Source organism: Acomys russatus, chromosome 12 (assembly GCF_903995435.1).
Source record: "Acomys russatus chromosome 12, mAcoRus1.1, whole genome shotgun sequence".
In the NCBI taxonomy this organism is placed as follows: domain Eukaryota; kingdom Metazoa; phylum Chordata; class Mammalia; order Rodentia; family Muridae; genus Acomys; species Acomys russatus.
This window is the reverse complement of record NC_067148.1, coordinates 19293987-19316563: the sequence shown is the minus strand read 5'-3', so window position 1 is coordinate 19316563 and position 22577 is coordinate 19293987. Positions and strand designations below refer to the sequence as shown.

Below are 22577 nucleotides of genomic sequence, written 5' to 3'. Positions count from 1 at the left end.
TTGACCATTGAGGGAGCCACAGCTAAATTGTCTGTTGGGGAATTAGTGGCAGTTTAAGGAACTGCAAGAAGCAGAGCATTTAAGGGGTTCTCTTAATTTGTCTCTTCCCTCCCCCTGTTTGCTTCCCGGCCACCATGAGGTTAGTAGTCTCCTCCAGCCCGTGCCATGATGTTCCAAGGATAGACCCCAAAGTGACAGAGCCAACCACAGACTCAAACCTCAAAATCCATAATCCAAGATCCTTCCTTCATCCTTTAAGTTTAGTTCTTTCAGGGACTTTATGACAGTAATGTAAAGTTGACTAATAGAGAATGAGTGATGCTTCCTCTTGGGTTCGTCAAGTAATGTGCTTTGGGCAGGACTTTTAGAATTGTGTCCTCTTTGGTGGAGTGCAACAGCAGGTATGGGGATGTCAGTGTGTCTCAGTCCTGGTGATGGTAACTTTGATCATATGATTTAATGCTGTCTACCTGTGGGTTTCTCCACAGTGAAGTTGTTTTTCCAATGGCCATGATCTCAAATAGCAGGTGTGGAAGCAATAACACAGGTGAGCGCAAGCTACCAAAGACGTCCTCATTTCTAGAAAGTGAAATTTTCATCATTTCCTTTCATCCCTTTCTCAAGTTTGTGCCTTGTAATGACTAGTAGAATGGCTGAGTAGGAAGACATGTTGGTCACATTCACCTGTGTGTCTGTTTGCCAGTTGTGGGGCATTTCCAGCTGGGGGTGTGTTGCTCGCTTCTACCAGGATAATTGTACATATCAGCAAAGGTTTTCCTCCTTCAACTTTCTCTCCTATCTTTCAAGCGAGTAGTCTTGGTTGGCTTGTCTTTTTAAAATCTTACAAGCATTCTAATTTTTTCTTTAACAAAGAAAGGAAAATGAAAGCTTCAGTTTAGAGGCGTTAGGAGGAAACAGAATACTAATCTAATAGCTCCTTAAAATTGCATACTTTTATTTGCTTTTTATTGAAAACTTTATGCACATTTTATTTTCCACAACGAAAATTATTTTTCTTACACTCTAAAAGAAGCCAAAATAATGAGTCAATTCAGGGAAATTTTAAACAGTTAAAGAATTAACTCGTTCCTATGGGGTGGACTACTGTCACCCCTGGGAACACTGGCTGCTTCTCTGACAGGCGCTATGCAAGTCAAGTACCCAGCTCCGTGTTGCGCATGCGCCTCAGCGTCTTGCTGCTGTTTATCCGTTTCCATGGCTACGAAGCCCATTAAGGTGGGACAGTAAGAAAATGAAGCTCAAGAGCCTCTTGATTCGGTATTACCCACCAGGTACGGGGTTCCCACAAGTGGGCCCAGAATTTCCTCCCCCCCCCCCACCTCCGTGGGATGGTCTGGGACGATGGAGGGGCGGGGCCTTGGGGAAGGGCACTAAGTGTCCCTGCTTCAGGGACTGAGTGGAACTACCGGAAGCCAGAGCTCTCTGGTCGGGGCCTCCCACACTTTCACGCGTTGACCACCGTTCCTCAGAATCCTTTAAGTGTCTCTTTGAAGAAGTCGTTAAACTTTTCAATCCTGTCTAGTAACTCAGGAGTTAGGGAGGGAGGGAGGGAGGGGCCGAAGGGGTAATGAATAGTGATCTCCTGGGATACTGTTTCCTGCAACTTAGGAGATGAACCTCCAGCTATTTTAAACTCTTAATGATCAAGTTAAAGTGAGCAAAACATGAAAACAAACAAAAAACGCACACTCAACCGAGCACATTACCTTTGTCACTACACTCCAGCCAGCCACTTTAGAAATTAAGAATTAAGAACCTACGACTTCACATGCTTTGTATACCTCATCATATGTCTTTTAAAAAGGCCAGAGTCTTTGCGTCTGATGAAGTCATTGTGAACTGAGCCCACGAACTGTGCTGTTCGTAGGATGTGCTTTTCTGGTGGTCATGTGTTATAGGTGGAGTGAGGCATGGTCACCATTAGAGAGTAAATGAAATACAACTTGTTGGGGACAAAATTGGAGAAGAACTTTCAGCTTATAACTAGGAACTCAAAGTGAAAATAAAAGGACTTAAAAAAAAAAGAAAGAAAGAAAGAAAGGAAAAAGAAAAGGGTCAGGGAGAGGGCTCAGCGGGTAAAGGTATTTGTGGCCAACCAAGCCTGATGACCTGAGCTGAATCTCACGTGGTGGAAGGACACACCTGCCTTCCTGAAGTTCTCCTCTGACTTCTGAGCCCTGCATGTGCACTGCGATATGTGTGCATGTGCTCATGTGCACACACACATAACACAAATGAATACATACAATTGAAATAGCAAATAAAAGGAAATATATAAAATAAGATCCTCAAAACATGGCTCGGAGTAACTGCCGAACACACCTGCCGCCCAGTGACACATTTGGGTAAAGAAACTGCAGAAATTTCAGAGTAGAGTTAATTCACTTTTACCAGTTTAACCAAGACGGTTTTAAAGAAAATGGGTCTGAAGAATTTTGGGGCATGTGTCTCAATTTCCTCAGCGATGCAGCTAACATTTTAGTTCCTCGTCTTAACCAAAAGGCTGTCACTATTCCTTTCATTGATGCCGTCCTGACTGTGTTGTTTTTATACTTTGGCCCCTGTCGGCAGGCCATATGATCACCTGTCGTTTTCTTTTTCCTCCTACCATTTTCTTTTCTGCGGAAGCCGCATGACCATCCTTCATTTCTTCCTTGCTGTCTCTCACTGCTTCTTTCTGCTCATTCTTTTCCATCTATCAACAAGTTGTATCAGCTCTACTTCCAAACTGTTTTGTGACCCCGTCAGCTCACCCTACTCTCCACCACCGTTTTCTTCACGTCCCCTCCATCTGCTAACATAGCCCAGCTCCTAATTCAGGAAACTTCCGTCTCTTGTTGGGAAACTTTGGTGTCTTGTCAACTGGCTTCTTGGTTTTCAGGCTCATCTGCTGTTTGCTGTTAGAATCTGCACCAAAAAATCTCCAACAATCTCCTATTTATGCTCCTGCTAAGCTTAGAGGAAAATAAACAGTCTGAATTGGCTCAGCCTACTCTGTTGACTTCTAGAACTTTACTTTCTGCCCTGTCTATATTTTAGGTCTCTGAATTATTCTTCTAAAACTTACAAGAAGGCCTGTCACTTACTGTCTCTTTTCTGGACAAGCTTCCCCTAGACCTTATAATGGCCTCTTTACTTTTTTTCCCAGTCAATACCACTGATCCGGAAAAAGCTCTTTTTTCCACACCTAAAACACCTCCTACCCACTTACCCTACGCTATTGTTTGTTATGTTTATCATCATATGACACTGCACTGGCTAGCTTTTTTCTCAACTGGACACATCTAGAGTCAGCTGGGAAGGGTGAACTCCAAATGACTAATTGCCTCCACTAGGTTGGCCTATAAGTAAATCCATGGGCCTTTTTCTTCATTAGTGATTGATATGGGAGGACCTGGGCCATTCTGGGTGGTGCGACCCTGGGCAGGTGGTCTTGGGTTGTATAATAAAGCAGGCTGAACAAGCTATGGGAAGCAAACCAGTAAGCAGCACTCCTCCATGGGTCCTGCCTCTCTCTATTCCTGGTTGAGTTCCTGCCCAGACTTCCTTCATAGACAGACTGTAGTAGGTGTGTGTAAGCCAAATAAGTCCTCTCCCCTTCCTAAGTTGCTTCTGGTCATGTTATTTTTTTTTCATGGCAACGGCAACTAAACTGCTACAGAGTCTGATAAACGGTTGCCTTACTTTCATCCCTCTTCTGTGGAGCTCAGGTTAGGAATGTAGGCTCACCATGCCTCCCATCAACAGAACAACCTGGTGACTCTGTTGAAGTGTCCATCTGACCAAGTCACTCTGTAACACAAGCTCCCCAAACACTTTTGTTCATCTTGATCTCAAAGGCAAAGGGCCATGCTGTGCAGCCTCCTGCAGGACATCTGACCCTGAACTTTTCTGAGCCCTCAGCTAGCAACAACATTCTGTTCTGTGTGCCTTGGACCAGCTGTGCATGGTCCTACAGATTGCCTGTTTCTACTATCTCCTAGAATAGTTCTTCTGTGGTCATTTGCATAGCAGTAGTCCCAAACTTTTAGCTCTTTCTTCAAAGGTGTTTGAGTGAAGCCTAGATGGTTTCTCTTACTAAAAGTTCCATCTTTCAAAGATAGTTTCCAGCCTTCTTTCCTCATTTTATTGACAATCTCACCCCAGAGCTATATCAATCCAGTATACTATCCTTTTACTATTTTTTTTCTTGCCTAGCTTTCCCCACAAGATAAGAATTCTATAAGAGATCTTGCCTGTCCTGTTTATCATCTATTTTCAGCAGCTATATGGATCTCAGTGCATGAAATATCCGGTCACATATGTGTTGACTAAGCAATCTTGATGACATAATGTGCAAGGATGATGTTGGAAATTTAGCTTGAAATGAGAATAGATCAGAGAAATCTGATCTCTGCTTGATCCAGCTCTGATAGCCAATATTCCATCAGGATTCTCGGACTTAAGTCAGGATGCAGACTCTGGCTTGCAATGCTTGACTTAATGATTATCATTACAGTGAGGCCACATTACTTAGGACAATTAGGATATTTGATTTATAAATTCCAATCCTTGAGGTGCTGTTTTATATGCAAGTTTTTCCAGACTCTACTGAATAGCAAGTGGGTGTTTTAACAACATTATCCTATGGTATAAAAATGCTTGACATGGAATGTTTTCCGTGCTCCCTTTATCAGGTCTATATAGAGAGCAGTTTTGTTTGCCTTCTAAGGCCCTCATTTCAATCCTCCCACTTGCGAGTCTGGAACACCTATTAGCACCTACAAAATCAAAGCTGTCCCTGCCTAAATACTTGAGGACCAAATGCACATAACAGGATGTGGCTGACCGACCCATCATAGACCATTTTCTTTCTATGTTGGTCGTGTGGATTAGTTCACTAACCAATAAAGCCTTGGCTTTTTGAAGCTCAGGTGCTAGCTGACTGGGCTTTTCCACCAGTTCCGTTATGACAGCCTTTGTCTTATTTGTTGTTTTGGGTTCAGTTCCTTGCTCTTTGGTTAGGAACTAAATATACATCAATTAAACTGGCTAATAGTCCCACCACTTTAAGCACTTCTGATTTTCTGAGTAAAGAATATTAATTTTTTTTGGTAAATGGGATATTTCTATTAATTGTATCTTCTTTGTTAATATATACATATTTCTTATCTATTTCAACCTTAAATCTTTATATTGTTTTTGTTTGTTTGTGCTGGGATTACAGGCATTTCCCACTTTTATATTGTTCTTTTAAACCCCATTCAGCTTATTTCTATATTATAATGCATTTAACTATGTTCTTAAAAGATTTTTTAAATGTGGTAAATTTAGATTAAAAACTAGGGATGTGAACTGATGTGGGTAGGGAAGTGAGGGGTGCAATCTGGGAGGAGTAGAAGAGTGGGGGGAATATGGCCAAAACACATTATATGAAATTCTCAAAGGACTAATGAAATGAGAAAAATGTAATATCCATATTTTGCTGAAAAGTTCAGTGTGCCAAAGGCTGTCAGTCTTCAATCTAAACAAGAATTTTCTTCAGAACCTTTTCTTTTCTGTTTTTAAATTTGTTTTGCAACTATAAAACTAGCCTGACTCCCAATCTTTACTACACTTATCTCCTGCTGTGATGGGGAGTGCAAGAGAAACCATGGCAGACAGCATCTTAACTCCAGTGTTCTCCTGTGCTGGAAGGTTCTGGGCAGCCCATCAGAAATTAGAAGCTTGACGTGCACATGTTTTGCCAAGTGCTGCAAGGCTGTGCTGAGATGAATTCCTTCCCAAATTGTGACACCAAGAAGGGATCCCAGAGGAGGAGCAAGGCTAGGAAAAGAGCCTTGCTTGTTACCGTGAGGGCAAGTCACCTTACATGTCTGGAATTCAGGAGTGGGGAGCTGTAATTAAGTTTATAATAATAATTAATGTTTAGGCTATTAACGACAAAGCCAAGTACCAATGAAAATGATAGATAGATAGATAGATAGACAGACAGACAAACAGAGCGATAATAGATGATAGATAGATAATAGATAGATAATAGATAATAGATGATGGATGAATGATAGATAGATAGATAGATAGATAGATAGATGAGTGATTAAGAAGAAAGAATACTTGGACATGGTCTCTAGAGACCATTAGTCTTTACCTGCAAAGAAAATTAAAGGAACAAAGCCGTTGGAGGAGAAAGAGGGAGAGCATTTGGAAAAGCCCAAGGAAGATGTATTTGAAGAAGAAGGGAGGAATATGAGCTTCAGAACTGGCTGCCTCTGAAGGGTCATAGGTAGGTAGAATGGCAGGCCCACCAATCTAAATCCACAGTCTGAGGGCACATATTCAACCCTATACCATGTTCGTATTTAGTGAGCACCATGATTGTCCTCAGGGAACTATTTGTGGCTGTGTGAGTTGTACAGTGAGGTACCCCCTTGCCCCAAGTCCTACCCCTCAAAGATAATTTTTACTTGAAAGATTTGGAACATTTGGTAGACATTTTCTTGAAAACTGACAAAATGAACCTCAAAGTTTCTACTTCTTGCCAATGCTAAAATTTGAGCTTTGAGAGAAAAGTTCAGGAAACTTGTACCCACTACATGGTCGTGACAGTTTGCCAGCAGTGAGCGTTTTCTGATGGCACATCGGAGGTTCTCCTAACAGATGTGGCTGCTGGAAGCTGTGTGAAAGACTCTGAGAACATTTAGAAGCTATGCGTAATTCAAAGAGTGTTTTTTTCAGTTATGCCTGGATAAAAATCCACGGAAAATCTGCATTTTAATGTATCTGTCTATCAGAGAACTCAACAAAGTGGTTGTAGTTCCATATTGCAACTATCACTAGATAGTTGAAAGAACTTTTAATTGTTAAGTTTTAATATTATATTAATGAAGAACTGTCATCATTTGAAAAGACTATTGACTGTTATATATCTGTATACAACCTTTTTTTTTTTTTTTTTTTGTATTTCATCCAAAACAGCATATGTATGGTAAGAATTTGAATGTAGAATTGGGAGTGAGAATACAGCTGGCTTCAATTAGGCTGAGTGTTGAAGATGAGTGTAAAACTACTGTGCCCCTGTTCTGATGGTTTTCTTTGAGGGAACACATGGCTAACTTTTAAAAAAATATACTGTTATGTTGACGTGTTATGTATGAATCTGTTAGAAAACCACTTAACAAATATTAAAGTTATTTTTATAAAACTGTGTTTGTTTCTCAGTTTCTCTATTAACTCGGCTATCACACAAATAATTGAGACTCTTTTATATTTAATAATAAGCTTCACAACACAATATCTGAGCAGTTTTTACTCTATTCTTAACCCTCTAAGCTAATTTGGCTTCCTATCAGGGAACATTCCAGAAATACTTGTATTTTGCAGCTTTCCCTATTCCATCTCTCTCTCCTGATATCTCTTGACCTCTCCTGTGGTTCAATCCCCTACTTCCTCTTCTAATCCTCCTCCCCTGGCTTGCAGGAAGTCCAGCCCTATCTCTCCCCTGCTCAGTGAATGGCTGTAAGCTGCTTTATTGGCATACCGGGGAACAATTGGGGAGCAGTATTTACACAACACTGAGACAGGAAAGTCTCAGAACAAGGCTTGCAACAAGATATGGGGAGTACAGAAATCAGCATTTAAATTACACAGTAACCTTATGGCTACAAACAAACGCTTTAAAACCTTAAACTTTAGCAGGGAAACTATTACATCATAAAAGCATATTTATTGCCCCAAGATGGTGTCCGGTGACCTTGTGGCCCATGCTTGAGTTTGGAGGCAGCGCAGCATCCAGAGAGGAAGTAAAAGTAGGCAGGCAACATGTGTGATGGAGATGTGGTCATTTCTGTGCCCTAGTCTTTTTTCTCTCTGTTGTGTGGGTTGAGCATATTTCATTTCTAAGTATTTACAGACAGGGTTTATGTCGTTTCATCTTTATGACTGAGCCTACCCACAAATATATTTTACTCAAGTTATTGCCCTTTTTGTCTTTTAAAAAATTCTCATTTGATTCATTTTAATTCTGTTTATTGCCTAATTCCCCCCTCGCACTTATAAAAATATTGCAGGTGGATTTGTGATTGCTCAAGTATTGATACATGCAATATTTTATTAATTCTTTGAAGATTTCATGCTCATATATAATGCATTCTGATTGCATTCACTTTCTACTTTTCATCCAACTCCTCTGAGATCTACCTACCCCTCAACATCATACCTGCCCGTATATTCCTAAGTGTCTGGCCAGCCACTGAAGCATGGTTTGCCTACCAGAGGCCATACCCTTAAAGAAAACTCACTCTCCCCCTCCAACAGTCATCAACTGTCCATAGTTCCTCAGGTAGGGCATGGAATCGTGAGTCCGTTTTCCCCTCAGTGCTGGAATGCTGGCTGGCTCCACTTTGTGCAGGTCTTATGCCGGTATAAATGGCTGCTATGGGTCTGTTGAAACTTTTTAAAATTGTTTTTTATTTTTTTTTAATTATGTATGTATCTGCGTGTGAGTTTCAGGTGTCTGTGGAGTCTGACTCCTTTGCAGCTGAGTTTACAGGTGCTGTGGGAGCTGGGAATAGAACCAGCATCCCTCTGCAAAAGTTGTATGCACACTGAACTGCTGGCCCATCGTTCTAGACAATGCTGAGGCATTTGTAAATGATACTTTCTTCTAAATGTATAACAGATGACTAAAAGATGTCATTCATCTTGGTATTGGTGGTTGTTATTGGCCTTTACTAATTCTTAGTATGATGGATGAATTTTTTTATGATGTATCCTGGATATTAGTGTTCGTTCGTTGAATGACTCTTACTTGTTTTAAGGCCATGGGGTTATTATTAAGATTTTTTTTTTTTTTTTTTTTTATCTAGAATGCTTGTTTTAAAGGTTCATCACCTTGTCACGTCTTGTCCCCTGCTGTGGGCTTTAGTGCCAAGACAGGTTGCTTCCATGGCCCTCAACAATGTTACTACACTCTGCTTTGTGCTTCTGGTACTTCTATGACTTCAGCGAGGGGCATAAAAGTACTTCTCTGCTGTTTCTGAGTGACCCCCTAGGTCACCCCTTGAGATGGGTGATATACTGGCTGGAGGAGGAGACACAGGACTTCAGTATGTAGTTGTGGACAGGGTTGGAACACTCCGGACTTTTCTGTTTCCCATTAGGATGGGCAGGATGGGTCGTACTTTAGCGGTCAGCTTTGGAGAAAAGTGCTGGGGATGCTAGCTGCTCCTGTACTAGGCCTGTGGTTGGGTAGGCACTGAGGGGATCAGGAACTCAACTGTGGTGGTTTCTGCCTACTGGGGCCAAGCACAGTTGGTAGGACAAGGACAACACAGAGTTCTTTTTAAGCAAAATCTTAAGCGTTCTATTTTACCAATAAAGACCCGAGAGGCAGACACTGGGATGGAAGCCTGCTGTCTGAGAGAGGCAGAGGAAGCACCCAGCGGATCTCCCTACTTCCTACTCAGCCGATGTCCCAAAAGGAAAAAGACCTTTCACCTTCTCCACTTTTTCTTAAAAACCTTTCAAACTGAATGCCGCTCCTTTTACTTCCTGAGAGTCTTTCTACCCATCTTCCAGACTTCATCTCACTCTCTATGGCTTTTTCCCCATGCTGACTCCCTGTCAACTGTTTGCTTGCTCTGCCTCTTGACCTAGGGCTAACTTTATTTAATCCTGTTTACAATAAACAGAAAGCTCTTGGATTAAAGGTGTGTGCTCTAGCCTGAGCCATGCCACAACTAGAAACAGGTTTTTCCAGTACACAATCTCGGGTTTCACAGTGTGATCAAATATACTGCAACAGCTCAGGGCTTCTAGTGTGGCTGTGCTGTGGGCTGGTTACATTGCATCTACCCTCAGGAAGCCAAGCATGACCAGGAAGTGGGACCTAGGTAAAACCTCTCCCCGCCCTTCAGTGATTCACTTCCCCCCAGGAGGCTCTACCTCCAAAGGCTCCATGATTCCTAAACAGCACAGCTGGGGACCAAGTGCTCAGACTTGTGAGCCCATGGGGGATAATCCATATTCAAATCAAATCACGGCACCAAGCCAGCTGCGGACCAGATTTTTAGGTCTGCAGCATCCTAGTACTTGGGAGGCAGATATTGGCAAACTCCTGAGGCTCATGTATGAACCCGAGGGACCCCCCCCCAACTCAAAAGATAAGGAAGGGAATAATAAGTGAAGACACCTGACACTGACCTCTGGCCTCCCACATATGTGCTCATGCAAGTGTGTGCTCACTGTCCTTTGTATGTTTATATAGCCACATGAACGTGTGCATATACCGCACACACACACAGACACAAAACAATTAAAAATCCAAAAAGGAAAGTGAAAAAAAAAAAAATAGAACTCAAAGTACATTAACCGTTCTCCAGGCTGTGTTAAGCATTTTTGTATCATGCTTATTTATTTTTATAGGAATTATGCTGGAATATGAGAAAGGTGGAGAGTTAAAGACCAGATCCATAGATTTGCTTGAGCTCAGTCCTAGGTAAGTTGGCCACATGCTGCACCACATACTTCGTATCAGAGCCTTTTAGGTGCCACACCCTGGTGAGGATGTACGGCTGGGCCAAATAGCTTTAATATTAAAAAATAAAGGTCATAAGATCAGCACTCTGCTCCCCCCCTTTTTTTTTCCTGAGCAGAGCTATTTTGAAATATGATCTGATTAGTCTAGAATAGTTTTAGAAAAGTCTTGAAGACAGAATACCTAGCTTTCCCTATTGGGTAGGATTGTCACAGCCAGCATACCGGTATTGATTCATTAGGAAACACCACGCAAATCTCTACTGGCAGATCCAGCATGCCCCACCGACCAGTAACCTATTTAATAATAATAAAAAAAAAAAAAGTCACAAGCTTTGTTTGAAGTTAGACTTCCTTCTACTCGAAAATACATCTCCTTGTCTCCTTGTTGTGCCGCCCACCTCACGAGAGAGGCGCAGGGATTACTGGCGCTTGTACTGTGTATCCCAGCTCTGGCGAGTCAAGCTTAGGTCCTCCTTGTCTGTGCATTGCCCACCTTTATCCACCGAGCCATCTCCCAGCTCAAAATAACGTTCATGTCGTGAACATAGATGCAAATTTGACATGCAAGTGTTTGGGGTGAATTTCAGTACGGATGTCAACAGCCTGGTAGGAGAGATCCAGAAAGCAGAGCCTCTCATCACAGAGTCTCGGACGCAGCAAGTCTGCCTCCTAGTGCAGCGGCTGCAGGAGAAACTGAGGCAGCATTGCGACCATAATTTCCACCTGTTTAAGGTAAGGGGTGATTGGGGACATGGGCACCACAGCTGCTACCTGACCTGTTAAAGGTGTGCGTAGCGACACCAAGAAAACAATTGGGCGCATTATTGATTTCTCTTAAAAGTAATATCTTTTCTTAAAATACGCTTTGTTTTGTTTTGTTTGGAGACACGGTTTCTTTTTGTGTAGCCTGCGGTCCTGGAACTCACGCTGTAGACCAGGCTGGCCTCGAACTCACAGAGATCTGCTGACTCTGCGCCTGAGTTCTGGAATTAATAGCACGGCCACTACTGCTTTGGCTATGATACTATATTTTTTCCTAGAAAAAACTTGCTTGTGAACTTTAGTATTCACGTGCATTTTTGCCAAAACTAACTTTCAACAGGTAGGGAAACAAGGAGTGAAGCTCAAAAGACGAACGTTTTGAGAAGTTCAGTAAGGATTTGCAGTAAATTTACTTCCCTTTTTTGAATTATTAAAAGTAAGTTAGAGTACGGGTAGAAGTGATATCGCATGAGATAGCAACAGTTTTCCATTTGCTGCTTTATGGTTGAACTAAGCTAAGCTACTTAAGACTACCAAATGTGGGATGATAGATTTTTCCTCTCTCATTCCGCCGTAACAAGGTAACAAATATCCATGGCAATTACTTAAGAACAACTTTTAAAAAAATTAAAAATGTTCCAAGAGTCTGCATGTTACACTGAATTACATTTCGCTTTATGTATGAGTTATCCTCCTCGTCGCCGCATCCGCACATTGTTTTATCGCACTCATTAGCTCTACCTGATAACACACGTCCAGGTTCTCCTTGGTCCTCATCCACTCAAGTTCCCAGAAACCGAAGCACTGCAGGCTTTACTTTTTTCCAGCAGGTGGCACTGTTTAAATACAAATACAAGCTGTGCAAATACAAGCTGTGCAACTACAGGGACCCTGTAATTTCTCTTGTAAAGGATCATATTTGCTAGCAAAAAAGGAAGCTATTAAGAGTTGCACTCCGGAAGCAGACATAACTGAGGCTGACTCACCCCAGCTGACCTCTCAACCAATAAGCTATTCCATCTATATTCATTCAATGAACATTCATTACTGGCTGGTAGATAATGCAGGGGTTCAATGATACATGTGGCATTTCAACTTGAAGGGAGTTTTAAGATTAAAAAAAAATAATGCATTGTAAAATAAATATGTTTGAAGCTATTTAAGTATTTTTTTGTATGTATATTGTTCCAACATGTGTAGAAAATTATATGTAGCATGTACAAAACAATGCTACAAAAGAATGCCATTTGCAATCTCCTTCAGTGGCCATAGTTCTTCTTAACAAGTTGATACTGATGGAAACTGATGAGCCAGCTACTTCCTGCAATTATCTGTAGCTTTTGAGAGTACAGTGTTGGGGGATGGTCTGATGTGTTTTGATGCTAATTACAACTTGCTGTCTCTGTGACCCAACTTTTGCTTAATAAAAAGCCATCCCACCTGGGCAGGGCAGGAGATAGGTGGGGCTAGGAGAGAAAGAGAGGCATTCTGGGAAGAAGAAAGACTGCCAAAGAGAAAAGAGAAAGGAGAGAGACCTGAAGTGAAGAGAGGAAGCTGGAGGAGAAGCACATGGCCGGCGGCGTGGATGGAGAATCCGGCCCAGATGAGGAATATTAACAAGTATTTGGGATTATGGATGGGAGGTAGCTTGATAGAAGTTATTAAAAACAATTAGCATGGGATTGAGGCAGGGATCCCATGCCTGCCCCACCATGGGAGGTAGTTTGGAGGATTGATATCTGCCCTGCCCCAGGTTAATTAAGGCTATCTTAAAATATAACAAATGTCAGCGTCTTGACTGATTGCTAGCTGGGCCTATAGATAATACATGTAATTTAAAAACAATAGTATAGTTTGTCTTTTACTCCTAGTTTGATTCCTAGTTTGACTGTTGAGGATCTTGCCCACTTACTACATATGGCCAAGAATATGCCGAAAGTCACCATTGTTTGAAGTTAAAATGCATACATTTAATTTGGCGTGACTCTAAAATAAATGATGTTTTCTTCTGTTGAAGGTTCTCAGAGCACACATATTGCCGCTAGCCAACGTGGCGCTCAACAAAGCAGGCTCATGGTAAGGTCCCCTTGTCCTTTTCAACTTTTAGCAATTAGAGGGTGAACATTTCTGAGGGGTTCTCAAGTAGTTTAGTTAGTCACAGTCTAATGTGCCCATCTCATGGACTTCCTGATTCTGCTAACCACAGAAAATAGATTAACGCTCTTGGCCCCACTGTTCTAATGCAGCGTTTCTATGTGTTAGTGTAATTTTGTGTGAGACGCAACCAGAGGTGCCATCAAGTGCTGCAGCCAAGCATAAGAAGACTCAGAACAGTCCACTGAGGTGTCTGCCTCTTTGCCTGGGCTGTTGAAGCTCACTCAGGGGCAGCATCGTGACTGGTCAGGATTCATTGGATCAAAGAGGGCCTTCTCTATCTAGCTCTGTGTTTTTGTGTATGATGGTTAGGACCACCAAGGCTGTGTAGAGAGAATGCTTTGATCAGCTTCGGCTCTGAGGGTGTGGCTAGGAAAGATGAGATAAAAGAATCATTTTCATACACAGGAATGCAAATGTGCCCTACCGGGTCGCTAGGATTGCTGTAATGTAATAACACAAACTAAAAGGCTTTCAAACAGAAATGCATTCTTATACTGCAGAATGTAGTGATGGAGGATGTGTAGAATGTAGGTGGAGGGAGGGGGATGATGATGTCAGAAGTCATGATCTGACAGCTGGGAGTGTAGTCCTACCCACAATGCAGAACTTGCAATTTCACAAAAGTCACAAAGGCCATTATAATGCACACTTCAAACATACGAGAATATTAAAGGACTAGAACTCAGAAGATTTATCTTATTTTTATTTAGTAAGTTTTTAAGTCAAAGAATTTAGAAACTGCTCATTGTTCTCAATGTGATTTCCTGTACGAAAAGGCACTAACAAAGGAGCTATTCTGTGTTTGAAAATCTGAGGTTATAAAAATTCGGTTTTCTGGAACTTTGTGTACATGCTGAGAGAGCTAGAAATCTTATACCTCAGTCATTACTGTTCTGTCGTAGAGTTTTAGAGTGTGTAGATCTTAGGGGGCTGTTATGTAATTTAAAGGTTTTTTTTTTTTTTTTTTAGTAAGACATAACATGGGTTTATTGATGTACCAATCTCAGTTTTTTGGCATCTGGATATGTTTTGAGTCTCATGGGCATGAGTTATCTTTTAGTTCTTTTTGACTGGAGATCATGCGTCCAAAATGAGAGTTGGAGAATATGAAAATTTTCTATAACCAATTATCATGTTTTCTTGAACAAGTTGACTGTGGCATTTGCCATTTACTGAGTGCCCACCACTGTACCAAATACTGTTTGTCAGACAATTGATTAGTTTAAACAATATATCAGCCTGGTAAGTTAGATAGGATGAAGAAAAGGATGTTTAAAAAAGTTGAGAAGATGCTTTCTTCAATACATGTCTCTGGTACTTACTTAGATTGAGACTCATATTGCTCTGTGCCAAATCTCCTAGTCAAATTAAATGCTTATGAGTTAGGAGGAAATTTAAAGAATTTTACATGAACATACTTTTGTTATCCTTGCATTAAGCTACTTAAACCTTTACTGATATAATAATGGTAGTGTATACTAAGCATGAAAAACTGTTTATTGTATCTTATCCTTGGGAGATAAAGGCTGATGTTACCCTCATTGCATAGGGAAAGAAGGTCAGAACTTTGTGCTCAAAGTTGAGTAAAAGTTGCTTTTTAAATAAATGAATAAATAAATAAATAAAAGGAGCTATTCTGTAGGAAACAAACAAACAAAACCACCACCACCACCACCACCACCAACAACAACAACAACAACAAAACAAGATATCTGTGAACACAAAGCCTGCCGTTCTCGCCCTATGCAATGTGCTCATGTTGTCTGTGTTAGCTTTATCACAGGAAGCTATGATCGGACATGCAAGGTGTGGGACACTGCATCTGGGGAAGAGCTGCACACCCTGGAGGGCCACAGGAACGTGGTTTATGCCATAGCCTTCAACAACCCTTACGGGTATGTCCCTTATTCTCTCCTTCATCATTCCTGTATTCACCCCAACTCCTAGTGGTTGATGACAGGAAGAAAAGAGGATTATAATTTATTGAGTTTCTGCTTTGTTCCTCAGAAGGCTTTTCAAGTCCTCTTCAATGTTCACTGCTTTCTGGTGCCAGTTTTCATAAAGGATACGAAGTTGAAGCACTTTTCCCAGCATCACTGTAGAGAGTTAGCTAGAGTCAATGACGCTGACTCCCTGTCCTCGGAAGTTCCCGAGAAGTGGTTCTTACTCGTGTACAGCATTGTGTTGGTGGCGCGGGAGTCTATGACATTCATCTACTGTATAACATGGTTTCTTTCATACATAAATGGGCATTCAGTCTCATGGGGCAGAAAAAAAAATATGCATATAGTAATAGGCTAAGCAACAATGCCAAGAACAGTGGAGGCTCCTTTCCAAGCCAATATCCGGTTAGCTGACTCAGCACATTGCTAGTACCCTCTGTTCTTACTCATCACATGTTTCTAAGGCCCATGACACCATCTTCACCCCATCACCCCATAACTGTGCCTGACTCTTCTGTAGTGAGGTTCTAAGCTTTGCAAGGGGTAGTTATATGACCACAAGCTATGTGCTTTCAACCTTACTTGTGGAAATGACTATCAAATTTAATTACAGAAAGCATTATAACAAACAAAAATACCACCTACACTACTGAGGTGCAAAGATGAAAAGAGAGTTGAAGTCTTTAATGATGGCTGATAAGGGAAATGTCTGAGAAGGTTCTTCCCAAATGAAGTTGTGGGTACAATCCAATGGATTCTGTCCTTCCGTCTATTTAAGTTCTTTAAGTTTCTTATCCTATTTAAAAATTTAAAATATATGCTCAATCCACTTTTTAATTTTTTTTTTAATTTCAATTTTTAACACACACACAGACACACAGCAACAACCCAGAACCTCTCCTTACACACACACACACGCACTCACACACACACACTCACACACACACACACTCACACACACACACACACACACACACTCACACACACACTCTCACACACACACACACACACTCACACACACACACTCACACACACACACACACACACACACACACACACACACACACACACGGTGCATATGTGGTGGTGGAGGCCAGAGGCTATTTTCTAGGATTCTTTTTTCTTCTTCCACCACACGGGGGCGCAGAGATCAACCTCAGGCTGGGCAGCAGATACTTTTCCTCACTGAACCTTTTCACCAAACCAAACCAAACCAACAACCAACCAACCAAACCAAACAAACAAAAAAACCAAAGCAAGCCAAACAACAACAACAACAAAGCTAAACATTGTGGGGATTCAGTCAGATTACTGATTAATTTGCTGACCTGGGGGTCAGTTTAGTGAGTTCAGAGACTTTGGCTTTCTGTCACAAGCATGCCACATGAGAGTATATATATTTGAGTAAAATTTCGAAGAATATATTTTTTTTTTCACAAATGACCCCTCAAATGATTTTTTCCCTTAGTGAAGGTAGTTTTAGGAATCTGGCTTATTTAGAACACAACAGTAATTAGTTTAAGTATGAAGGGGAGGAAACCACAGAGACTTCTGGTGTTTGGGTGTCTTTAGAGGTGACTCTATCAGGCCTAAGCCTGAAGGTGGAAACCTGAAGAGAATACCAGGGAGGGAGCAGTGGCAGCGTGGGCTTTCAATTGGTGGCTCGCCAGCTGCCCAGCAAGCCAGTCTGTCTCTGAAATGACTGTTTCCCACAGAGGGATGAAGGGCTGAGGTCAGCACATGCTGTGGAGGACACACTATCTTGCAAGGACTGAGGTCAGCACGTGCTCCGGAGAGCGCACTCTATCCTGCGGGGCTGGGTTGTTCACCAACGCCTGTGAACCCAGGAGTGGGACAGTGCCTGTGCTTTTGACAAGGATATCTGTGGCACACTGATAGGGCTAGAGGGCCACGTGAGGAGGCAATGGACAACCAGCCATCAGCTTGGAGCCTTCTTTGACAGAGTGGCAGAGGGAAACAATGGGGTCTGTAAGGGTGTTCCGCACTTAGAATTTTACATCACAGTTAAAGCAATTGACATGTGAGCGTCTCCTGTCATTGTATCTTTTAAAAGAACTCCCCAAATGCCTTAATTATGATGGCACAATCAACTTAAATTGGTATTATAAACTGATTACCTAGTATAATTAAATTGCAGATTAACTTTAATGCATACATTTTTACATTATAATGATAATTTTATAGTATTAATTAAACTCACTTGTAGAAATAAATGTTTTATAGAAATTACAAATGATATTGTTTTAATACTGGTGTAATCTTTTAATTTTACTAAACTTTCTTTAGCAATTTATTAACAGGCATGATATTCTTGCATCTGTGAACAACATTTTCTGGAAAGAGGCACCTATTCTGGTTGTTCTATTAAACTCTACCTCTGCTTCTGATGAAAATCCACACCCCAAATTAGGAAAATAGTCATCCCAGCCTGATGACTTATTTAGGAGCTAAATCAGGGTTTTTCATTGCATACCATTGAACTTGGGGTTCAGAGAATGAGTTTGAGATAGCTATCAAAGAGTAAGATGGAGTGAATGTGTGTACCCACACATTTGTGCCTAAGTGTGCATGTGCTCAATTAGTGTTTGTGTGTTGTATGTAACGAAGGCTAATTTTGACTCAGTAATGTAATTCTTAAATCACTGAGCTATAATTATCATTTATGATATATATATTTATGATATATATATATATAACTCTATCAGTCTGCCAAAGTAATTCTTGTCAAAAGCACACACACACACACACACACACACACACACACACACACATACACACATTTGTTTTTGTTTTTGAGACAGGGTTTCTCTCTGTAGCCTTGGCTGTCCTGGACTCACTCTGTAGACTAGGCTGGTCTTGAACTCATAGTGATCTTCCTGCTTCTGCCTCCCTGAGTGCTGGAATTAAAGGAGTGTGAAACTGGGCCTGGGTATGATCCGATGTCATAACGACATAGAGAAGAGTTTATCATTAAATACAAATTGACCAAGAGATAATGGCAACTTGAGATCAATGAATTCGAAGGTAGTAAGACTAGCAAAATGCACTGAGGTAACTCAGAACACTTTGAGCTCACGTTGAGCAGGAGTTGAAAGGTAGCAGAAGTGAAGGTAAAATGTGATGCCCTGGACCAGATATCACAGGAGGAACCCTTCTGAGACTCTGGAGCCTGATTGGCCTAGGAAGCTTTTGGGTATCCTGTGGGTGTTCACCATGATGATCTGTCCTCATGGACCCATATAAAGGTCCTTGCAAATGCACCAAGTGGGTGACCAGGGGAAAAGGCAGGGCTTCAGTGTTAGTCTGGACAAATGTAAGTTCTGTGCCTGTCCGGAACACTTATAACTTTCTTTAGTGTATGTGATTTGGACCTTATGGACTGGTCCTTGTACTTTAAGAAATGAATTTAAAGCAAGATAATTTGTGATGATAATGTAGGGGCTGGGGGTGCAGTTCAGTGGTGGAGCACTTGCTCAGCCTAGGTAACAGCCTGAGTTTAGAAAAAAAAATAAAGCTCTGGATAAAAAAAGATAAAAATTATTTTAGAGTCTTAAAAAAAATAAAATAGAATGCTAGGTACAATGATCCATGTCGGGAGTCTGAGGCAAGAGAATCCTGAGATCAAGGCCTGCACTATGTAATGGACCAAACCAAACCACCAAACCAAACCACCAAACCAAACCAAACCAAACCAAACCAAACCAAACCACCAAACCACCAAACCAAACCACCAAACCAAACCACCAAACCAAACCAAACCAAACCACCAAACCAAACCAAACCAAACCAAACCACCAAACCAAACCACCAAACCAAACCAAACCAAACCACCAAACCAAACCAAACCAAACCACCAAACCAAACCACCAAACCAAACAAAACCACCAAACCAAACCAAACCAAACCAAACCACCAAACCAAACCAAACCAAACCACCAAACCAAACCACAGGTAGAATCCAAACAGATGGACATGACTTTCTACAAGGGTAAATATGGAGTGGGGGTGAATTGAAAGACTTCAATGCTAAGATGGAAAGATAATCAGGATAACCTATGTATGCCCTTTGGGGAAGGACTATTTCCTTGTCCTAAATTCAATACAACCTTTTGTTTGAAAGGACTCAAGTTTTTGTGTGCATGCGCATGTACATGTGCACAAATACACAACATAACACACATACACGTAACACACACATATACACACACACACACACACACACACAGGTGCAGTACCTGTGGAGACCAGAAGAGGGCATTGGAGCCACCTGATGCTGGTGCTGGGAATCAAACTCAGGTCCTCCTCAAGAGCACTACGTACTCTTAACTCCTGGGCAGTCTTTCCCGCCCCAATACACGGCTTTCTCACATAGGTTCTGGGGCTTGAACTCAGGTCTTCATGGTCATGCAGCAAGTGCTTGGACCAGCTGAGCCATCTTTTCTGCCCACAGGATGCCAGTGTTCAATCCATGCTCTCTACATCTCTCTACGACATCAATAATTTGGTAGTATTTTCTCAAGGAATCACTGAGGTCAGCTTCTCAAAAATCTCATCAGCCATGTTCTTAGATTCATCTCTGTGACCCTTTTCCTTGTAAATTTAGTGTTATCCTTTTGAACACATATAGCAGAGTTCATGTCCATACAGGTAAGACTACATATCCTTGGTACTCATGTGGCTAATTTTCTCAAGCTACATTGGTATGCTAATTCAAAAGTTGTTATAATTACAAAAATATATTGATACCTTTCATGTGGCATTTTAACATGCATACATCTGAATCGATACCATTAAACACCAGACCTCGACTTCTCCATTTATTGGCACAAAGATGAAATTGCTCACTGTTTTAACAGTGCAATGTGTGCCTAAGTAAGCTGACCGCTAGCCATGTACGTCTAGTCTTAGTTTGGCATGTCACGCAAGGCATTTGTTTCTAAAACGCAGACTTTTAATATTTACAGTGACAAAATTGCCACAGGGTCTTTTGACAAGACCTGTAAACTCTGGAGCACAGAGTCCGGAAAGTGTTACCATACCTTCCAGGGGCCACTCGGCGGAGATCGTGAGTATCTCGGACAGCCCGCAGACTCTTTGCATTGCTTTTCCTCTTAGGGCCCCGTTGAGTAAGTGGAGGTCGCTTTTACATTGAGTTTCCAAACTTTGACCTAACAGTCTTAGTCTGCATGCATAGTCCATGGCCGAAGAGACGTAATTCTTACCACTTAAGATGGAACCACTGGCAGATACGGTTAAAGAAGCTTGCATTAACTAAGTAGTCACGCCACGTGATTGGCGTCTAAGTGTGAGCGGAAGCCCCACTCTCTGGCTTTCACTTGCTTGTTGTCATTGAAGAACTGACTCAATGAGGGTTGATGAAATTATTGCAATTGCTTTAAAATAACCTCTGTGAATCATGTGGAATTGTAAGCTTATTATCTCATGCATTTCAATAGGATTCAGACTTGGGCAAGTTGTCCAATAAATGGCTGTCACTACTGGGAGGGGCCCTTGTGCTCTCCCCCTCCTCACCAATCTGTATCCTATGTTATGACAATCAGTGAGATAACTGGCACCTGTGAATCATGTGACACCTCTTGAGCCCAGGCTACTTGGGTTAGGTACAAACTTGGTTTTCAGCCACCTTTAGGTTCATGACATATTCATTCAAGAAGGTGGTGACCTGCTTAAGGAACTGTGCATACACGAGATGTGGCAGGCACTCTGCAGTGGCATTTACTGTCCTCAAGCCACTGAGGTGTATTAGCTTACTTTTGTCCCTTCAAAGCCCCATTTTGAGACACAGCTAAGGCAACTGAGGCACTGACAGTAACTTAACCCAAGTTGAGGAAAGACATTATCTTTAGAAAGCAGCGGTGTCACCACACTCCCTTAGGGTTTTCCAACAGTTCTCTTTTGCATATGGTTCCTATTACAACAGAAATATAATTTCATAGCCAACAGCATCTTTCTAACTGTTAACCATGTGTGAAGGGCCAGTAAAGGGGCTCAGCTGGGAAACGCTTGCACAGCTGCATCACAGGGGTTTGCTTCTGAGCACTGCATACGCTAGAGGGGTCAGGCAGCCCTGTGATGCCAGCACCCAGGAGGCGGAGGCAGGAGAATCATGTCACTGTCATTCTTGGCTACATAGGGTGTCACAGGCTAACTTGGGCTCAAAAGAAACAAAACTAAAAACAACATACAAGCAAAAAAAAAAAAAAAAAAAAAAAAAAAAAAAAAAAAAAAAAAAAAACCAAAACAAAACAAAACAAAAAAACCTTCAAAGCTCTCTGTATAGACAATCTTTTTTTTTCTTTTTTTTTTTATTAATTTATTCTTGTTACATCTCAATGTTTATCCCATCCCTTGTATCCTCCCATTCCTCCCCCCCCCATTTTCCCATTATTCCCCTCCCCTAGACTGTTCCTGAGGGGGATCACCTCCCCCTATCTATTCTCATAGGGTATCAAGTCTCTTCTTGGCTACCTGCTGTCCTTCCTCTGAGTGCCACCAGGTCTCCCCCTCCAGGGGACATGGTCAAATGTGAGGCACCATAGTACGTGAGAAAGTCGTATCACACTCTCTACTCAACTGTGGAGAATATTCTGACCATTGGCTAGATCTGGGAAGGGGTTTAAAGTTTACCTCCTGTATTGTCCTTGGCTGGTGCCTTAGTTTGAGCGGGACCCTTGTCAGTAGTTGTGAAATGCCTGATAAAACTAGATGCAGGATTTTGTCACTGAGGACTTTTCAGTTCAGCAGACGAGTAGACACATCACTGTCTAGTTCGCAGATGCGTGAGTATGGTGTTGGAAGCACGTGAGGACCTCGGTGAGGTAATAGGAGTGGGGCAGCCAAGTGTCCTTGACTGGGGAAGATGTTCAGGAAGAGCAACAGAGAGAAGGGGTGTGTGCTTCCAGACATCGAGACCAGCACTGCTCTGTGTCCAGAGCTCTGCACCCACGGGGAGCTTTATTTTTAAGAATCTAGGTAGCTTTTTCTGGCCAGAGAACTCAACCTTCTCCTGAGATGTCATGAATGGAACATGCAATATGGACGTGGCACACGCAAGCTGAGTTGCCTGCTACACCCACCCGGTCCAGGGGGAAGAAGGGCAAGGGGCCCTTGTGACACACAGCTTCCTGGGTTAAT

The 22577-nt window shown here is 41.8% G+C and overlaps 1 protein-coding gene across 1 annotated transcript in view; it reads left to right on the top strand.

Annotated features, from left to right (window-relative positions):
• The first annotated feature begins 1211 nt into the window (after window positions 1-1211).
• Window positions 1212-22577, top strand: part of Daw1 (dynein assembly factor with WD repeats 1) — a 38607-nt gene continuing 17241 nt past the window's right edge. The window contains 7 exon segments of the mRNA XM_051153709.1: window positions 1212-1292; window positions 10426-10498; window positions 11127-11271; window positions 13319-13377; window positions 15231-15353; window positions 20387-20465; window positions 20467-20487. Coding sequence (XP_051009666.1) covers window positions 1253-1292; window positions 10426-10498; window positions 11127-11271; window positions 13319-13377; window positions 15231-15353; window positions 20387-20465; window positions 20467-20487 — 540 coding nt within the window. The 5' untranslated portion in view covers window positions 1212-1252.